At 59.4% G+C, this 6,162-nt stretch overlaps 1 protein-coding gene across 1 annotated transcript in view; it reads left to right on the top strand.

Moving 5' to 3' along the window:
• Positions 1 to 5,932, top strand: part of MMP28 (matrix metallopeptidase 28) — a 15,649-nt gene extending 9,717 nt beyond the window's left edge. The window contains exons 5-9 of the mRNA XM_029084410.1: positions 1,904 to 2,125; positions 2,720 to 2,965; positions 3,406 to 3,555; positions 4,089 to 4,256; positions 5,538 to 5,932. Of these exons, the coding sequence (XP_028940243.1) occupies positions 1,904 to 2,125; positions 2,720 to 2,965; positions 3,406 to 3,555; positions 4,089 to 4,256; positions 5,538 to 5,932 (1,181 nt within the window). The remainder of the gene's footprint in view (positions 1 to 1,903; positions 2,126 to 2,719; positions 2,966 to 3,405; positions 3,556 to 4,088; positions 4,257 to 5,537) is intronic.
• Positions 5,933 to 6,162: the final 230 nt, after the last annotated feature.

Raw genomic sequence — 6,162 nt, 5'->3', positions numbered from 1 at the left:
AAGCGCTTTGTTGTCCTCTCCCAGCAGGAGCTTGGCCGGGCAGCCGCCGTCGCCGTCATCCCGACGGCTTTGGGCACATCCACACCCCGGCGTGCGGGCAAAGCCAGTCCTGGTTCAGCTTTGGCTCTCAGCTGGGTTAGCCCAGCTGTGGTGGCCAGTGGGGGGCTGGGGTGGGTGTCTGTCTGTCCTGCTGCTCCAGGGCTTAGTCCCAGCCCAGAGGGAGAGGTTGGCACCCTGCGTGGGATGGGGTCTGGTGTGTCCTCCCCTCTCTGCACCCCTAAACAAAACCTCCCCTCTGCAGTTGAAGCCCAAGGCTTTCTGCTCTCTGGGAAGGTTTGGGGACAGGTCCTGTTTGCTTCTTGAAAGGGAGTGGGTTTGGAAATCAGGGTCTGCAGTAGAAGGCACCAGGAAGAGGACTTTCTTCTATTTGCCTCACTGGGCTTTACCAGGCACTGGAGCTCTGCTGACCAGCAGCTCCTCAGCCAGATAACATGTCCAGCAGTGACATCCTGGTTCTCCCCTCAGGGAACTCCCTGCCTGCAATTGTCCTGGGCTCAACGGCTGCATGTGGCCCCCATAGCCCTCCTCTTCCCAAGGGCAGGTTGTCTTCACCTCGCCCATCCCTGCTGACTGGTGTCATCCATCCTCCTCTGGTGAGAGATGCTCTGGACAGAGCTTCCTGCCCCTGGTGCCATCCATCCTCCTCTGGTGGGAGATGCTCTGGCTGGAGCCTCCTGCCCCTCCCCTTGGTGCCATCCATCCTCCTCTGGTGGGAGATGCTCTGGCTGGAGCCCCCTGGCCCTGCCCCTGGTGCCATCCATCCTCCTCTGGTGGGAGATGCTCTGGCTGGAGCCTCCTGCCCCTCCCCTTGGTGCCATCCATCCTCCTCTGGTGGGAGATGCTCTGGCTGGAGACCCCTGGCCCTGCCCCTGGTGCCATCCATCCTTCTCCGCTGGGACATCCTCTTTCCCCGCAGAGGGACGGGGGGATGCCAGGGCTTTATTTCAGGGCTGCAGCCGCCCAGGCAGATGTTCAACCTCGGCCATGCAGGGTTTGTCCTGGGCACTGGGACACTCAGCCGTGTCCCTTTTGAGTCAGAGGCTGTTGTTGCACTGGTGAGCAGGCGGTTTGGTTCTGCCCCTGGGTGACCAGCTGGCCCAGAGTCCCCCCTGTCCTGGGCTGCTCAGGAACCAGGAGAAGGAAGCAGAGCTGGTGGGGCTTGTCCCCATGGCTGGGGTGGCTGAGCTGGGATGGGGTATCTGCCAGCTTTGCTGAGGGACTTGGCTCAGAGCCGTGACAGCGAGCCCTGGCGTGCTGCCGGCTCCGTTCCCCCCATTTCCCTGCACATCTGGAGCAGGCATGGTCACTGGAGATCTGTCACTGCTCCCACATCTCAGCACTGGCTCTGGCACCCGCATCTTCCCAGCATGGCCCCACAGCTTCTCTCCTGCTCCTGGATGCCCCCAGCCAGACATAAATGTGGGGCCCTGGGGGGGCCTGCTGAAGGCACTGGAGGGGGAGGAGGAGGAGGGGGCTGTGATGCTGCACATCAGGCAGGAGACCTGCAGGTCAGGGACCTGTGCTGGATTTGGCCCTGGAAAGCATGACAAGACAAGGGGACATTCAGACTGGGTGCCCCAGCTTCTTCTCTCCTCAAACAAGTTTTGGTCCCTCTCTTAGGGTTTGGTTGGAACTCCAACCTTGGGAATCTCTGAGAGGGATCTGCTGGTGGCACCTTCAGAGGGATGTCCTGGGTCCTGCTGCTAGTGGGACACCTGGGTTGACTTTCAGCTTCGGCTTGGGAAGACCATGGCTTTTCCCAGCTCTGGGAAGCTTTCCTCCACCCTGGGTGGAAGAACAAGTCCAAGTCTCCATCACTGTGCTGAGCTTGTCCCTGTTGCAGGTGGGAGGTGGTACAAGCGGCACCTGACCTACCGGGTGGTGAACTGGCCCTCCTACCTGCCGCAGCACGAGGTGCGCCTGGCCGTGAAAGCCGCCTTCCAGCTCTGGAGCAACGTGTCCTCACTGGTGTTTTGGGAGGCACGGGATGGCCCAGCTGACATCCGCCTGACCTTCTTCCATGGGGACCACAACGATGGACTCAACAATGCCTTCGATGGACCAGGTGCTGGTCACTTTCCCCTCGTAAGCTTCTGTTTTACAATGGGCTGTTCTCTGGCAGGGAGCAGGGCTGGGGCAGTGATGGGCTGGGGGCCAGGCTCTGCCCCAGCATTCCTTCTAACCAAGGACATCTCCCAGTTTGCACCAGTTTGCTTTCTGATTTGAGGTCCCCACTCTCAACTCTACAACTAGGGTCTGCCAGCAAGGTGGTTTGAGATGCTCGTTCTAGGATCATGCTGATGACCTTTGAGGAGCCCTCCCCATCCTGACTGCATCCTCCAAACCCAAGTTCATTCCTTCCAGACAAGCCTTTTTGTGCGGCGCTTTCAGACAAGCCCAGGTTTTCTTTCTTCTTGAGCCTTTACCTGGCATAGGTCACTGCGGTGGCTTCAGTCTCCAGCTTGAGCCTGGGGTGAGAAATCAAGCTTATAAACCACAGAGCAGACAGCAGCTGCTGTTTTTTCTCAGGAGACCTCCTAAATAGCTAAAATTGATGCATATTTCAGCAAACCAGAGCTGCATGTGCCTTCTCCACCCCTTGGCTTGCAGCTGAGGTCCTCTCCTGCCCCACAGTCCATGATGGCTCTTGTGTCCCCAGGAGGTGCCTTGGCTCACGCCTTCTTCCCCCGGCGTGGAGAAGCCCACTTTGACAGCGCGGAGCGTTGGTCCCTGCACAGCGGCAAAGGACGCAACCTCTTCGTCGTGGTGGCACACGAGGTCGGCCACACGCTGGGGCTGGAGCACTCCCCCGTCAAGAGTGCCCTGATGTCTCCCTACTACAAGAAGCTCAGCAAGGATTTTGTCCTCAGCTGGGATGACATCTTGGCTGTCCAGAACTTGTATGGTGAGCTTGGCTCCCCACAGCATCCTTCCGTTCCTTTGGGGCTGTTCCCTAGGATGGAGAGCGAGGAGCAGGGATGGGAGCAGGTCCCTGCAAGGGGAGAGGACTAGATGCAAGGGGCATGGTGGGGATGGGCTCCATTCCTTTGTGGTTGGGGAGGAAAATGTGGTAGGGCATGTGGGATGGGTACCAGGTCCTCCAGGACAGAGAAGGTTGGACTTGCTGCCCACTTGTTTGTAACCAGGGAAATGCTGGTGCGTGTTTTTTGGGGGTACCAAGGAGTCTTTGCCACCACTGTATAGAGGAGAACAGGAACCAGACAGTGGGACAAGGAGTGTTTGGAGCCCTGGGATGGATCCCCAGCCCTGTGCTCACGCAGTGCTTTGGGGAAAGCCATTTCCCTGTCCCTTCTCCATGACTCACCACCCCTTGCTCCATCCTAGGGAAGCCCTCCAAGGGCTCAGCTGTCCAGCTCCCAGGAAAGGTCTTCACTCACTTCCAGGACTGGACTGTGGACCTCTATGATGGGGACCGGCAGAGGAGGAGCCTCAGTGCCTATTACTGCCACTCCTTCTTCGATGCCATAACCACTGGTGAGTGCTGGCCGGCACAGCCCTCTCCCAAAACACGTCCCCCTCCCCCTTGCCCCAGAGCTGCAGCAGCCAATTTCTGCTCTGACAAGTTCCAGTCCTGGGAAAGGTGGGTTTGATGGGTCCACAGCCCTACATGTGCTCCCAGGAGATGGTAGCATCACGGCTGTACATTGCTGACACAGAGCAGAGCATCTTGAGGACACAGCGATGGCTTTGGTGTGTTGGGAGAGTGGGAAACACCCTAAATCTTGGGCTGTGGCCAGGCTTAGTCACTGCAGTAGCTCAACCATGGAAGACAAGCTTGAGAAGGAGCTGTGGTCAGCTTGTATCCTCTCCAGGCTGGAGTGGAGGCAATGAATGAAGCTGAGGGGATGGTTGGAAAGGCAGAAGGGAGCATCCAAAACCCAAACATCCCTGAAGCACCGCGGAGCTGCATGGGGAGGAGAGGGGAACTGGGGAGCGGTGGATGGGAGATGGGATGAGGTTCCTCACCTCTCACCCAGGACCCCCTCACTCCTCCCTCTGCCCCACAGATGTGGATCACAACCTCTACATCTTCAAGGGCAACCACTACTGGGTGGTGCCGGTGAGTGGCAATGCCAGTGACCCGCAGCCCCTGCAGACACGCTGGCCCGGCCTCCCCGCCAGCATCGACGCCTGCGCCTGGTCCCAGCTCAGCAGCAAGTTCTACTTCTTCAAAGGTAGGTGAGGGATGGGCAGGAGAGGTCCCATTGGAGCTGCCACAGCTGGTCTGGCTGTCCGGTTGGGCTGGAGCACCTTCTTCTGCCCATGTCCCCTGTCCCCTCACACTGGTCCCATCCTGGAGCTGAGCTGGGACATCATCACTGGGTCTCAGGTGTCCAAAATCCCACAGGAGCCCTGGGCTTGGTGTGTGCCACAGATTAACTGTATGGCCTTGGGCATATCACCCCGGCTGCCCACACCACCCCCTCGTGCCTCAGTTTCCCCTATAACACATTCAGGAGAGCAGCACTCACCTGTGTTTGAAGAGCAAACCAGATGCATCCAACCCTTGGAGGATTTAGGGAGAAAACACTCCCCGAAGACGCGTGGCCGTGGGGACGGTGCAGTGTTTTCATGGGACACGGGGTTCCCTGTGCCGTGCCGGGGGCTGGGCTGCCATGGGGACCTGAAATGCCATCTGGTGGCACGGGGAGAGGAAGGTCAAACCAGGCAGCCCAGCTGCCAGGGTCAGTCCCAGCTTTTAATGGAAACCAGTCGCCAGCTCTTCAGAAAGGGGCTTTGTTGCTCTGGCTGGGTAAGAGCCAAAAGCCCCTCTCCCTCCCCAGCCTCGGCTGCTCCCTCCCTCCCTCCCCCGGGCTGGGTCAGGCTGTGGTTTTGGAGCAGAAAGAGGCTTTTGTCTGCCTGCGTGGTGGGGACGGGGCTCTGCGGGGACAGCCCAGCGCTCGCCCCCATTGCGGTTCCTCCTGCTGCAGTCCTGGTCTCGGTTGTCCCAGCCTTGGAGGGGTCCGGGTCTCTCTGTCCCACTCACCATGCAGGAACAGGGGGAGGTTTGCAAGGAAGCAACATGGGCTAGTGGATGGTGTGGTGGCCTTGCTCTGTCCTTGGAAGTCTCTTTCTGTGCTTTCAAGCCCCTGAGCTGCCGTGCCTCAGTTTCCCCTTCAGCCTGGTCCATGGAGCAGCCCCGCAGTGGTGCTGGTTGGGTCACCAAGTGGGATGGATCATAGAACCACAGTCTGGTTTGGGTTGGGAGGGACCTTAAAGCTCATCCAGTTCCAACCCCACTGCCATCAGCAGGGACACCTTCCACTAGACCAGGTTGCTCAAAGCCTCATCCAACCTGGCCTTGAACACTTCCAGGGAGGAGCAGCCACAACTTCTCTGGCCAACCTGGACTGGAAGGCTGGCTCCGTGGCTGAGTCCTTCCACATCTCCTGGAGCTGGTGCTGTGATGGACCCCGGTGGGGTGGGCTCTGACCCCTCTTCTCATCTCTTCCCAGGTGGCCGATGCTGGCGCTACACGGGCTCCACTTTGGAGGCAGGTTTCCCTCAGAAATGCAGCGCCCGTGGCCTCCCCCGGCACCCTGACACCGCGCTCTACTTCCAACAGCTCCGACGCCTGGTCCTCTTCAAAGGACCCAAGTACTTTGTGGTGAACGAGGAGACCCTGGATGTGGAGCCCTACTACCCACGCAGCCTGCGGGACTGGGAGGGCTTGCCCCCGGGCATGGCGGGTGCCCTCACACATCGTGACGGCTTCGTCTACTTCTTTCGGGATGACCAGTACTGGAAATTCGACCGAGCGAAGCTGCAAGTGGTGGCCACTGGCAAATGGGCCACCCAGCTACCCTGGATGGGCTGCTGGGATGCAAACAGTGGGCAGGTCCTCTTCTGAGGAGAGCATGCTGGGACAAAACAGGGGGGGACTGAACCCCATCACCGCTGCTCAGATCCATCTTTATTTGATTCTGGATTCCTCTCCGGGGATGGTTTGGCAGGGACCAGCAGGTCAGGGCTGCCCAGGGACAGCAAGAGCCATGGGATGGTGGAGCAATGCCTGGCACAGCAGGGATGCTGCTGGGATGGGGCAACCATCAGTGACAGTGGGTCTGCCATGGCCAGGTG

Source organism: Antrostomus carolinensis, unplaced genomic scaffold, assembly GCF_000700745.2.
Source record: "Antrostomus carolinensis isolate BGI_N321 unplaced genomic scaffold, ASM70074v2 scaffold26250, whole genome shotgun sequence".
In the NCBI taxonomy this organism is placed as follows: Eukaryota; Metazoa; Chordata; class Aves; order Caprimulgiformes; family Caprimulgidae; genus Antrostomus; species Antrostomus carolinensis.
This window is presented reverse-complemented; position numbering and strand designations above follow the sequence as displayed.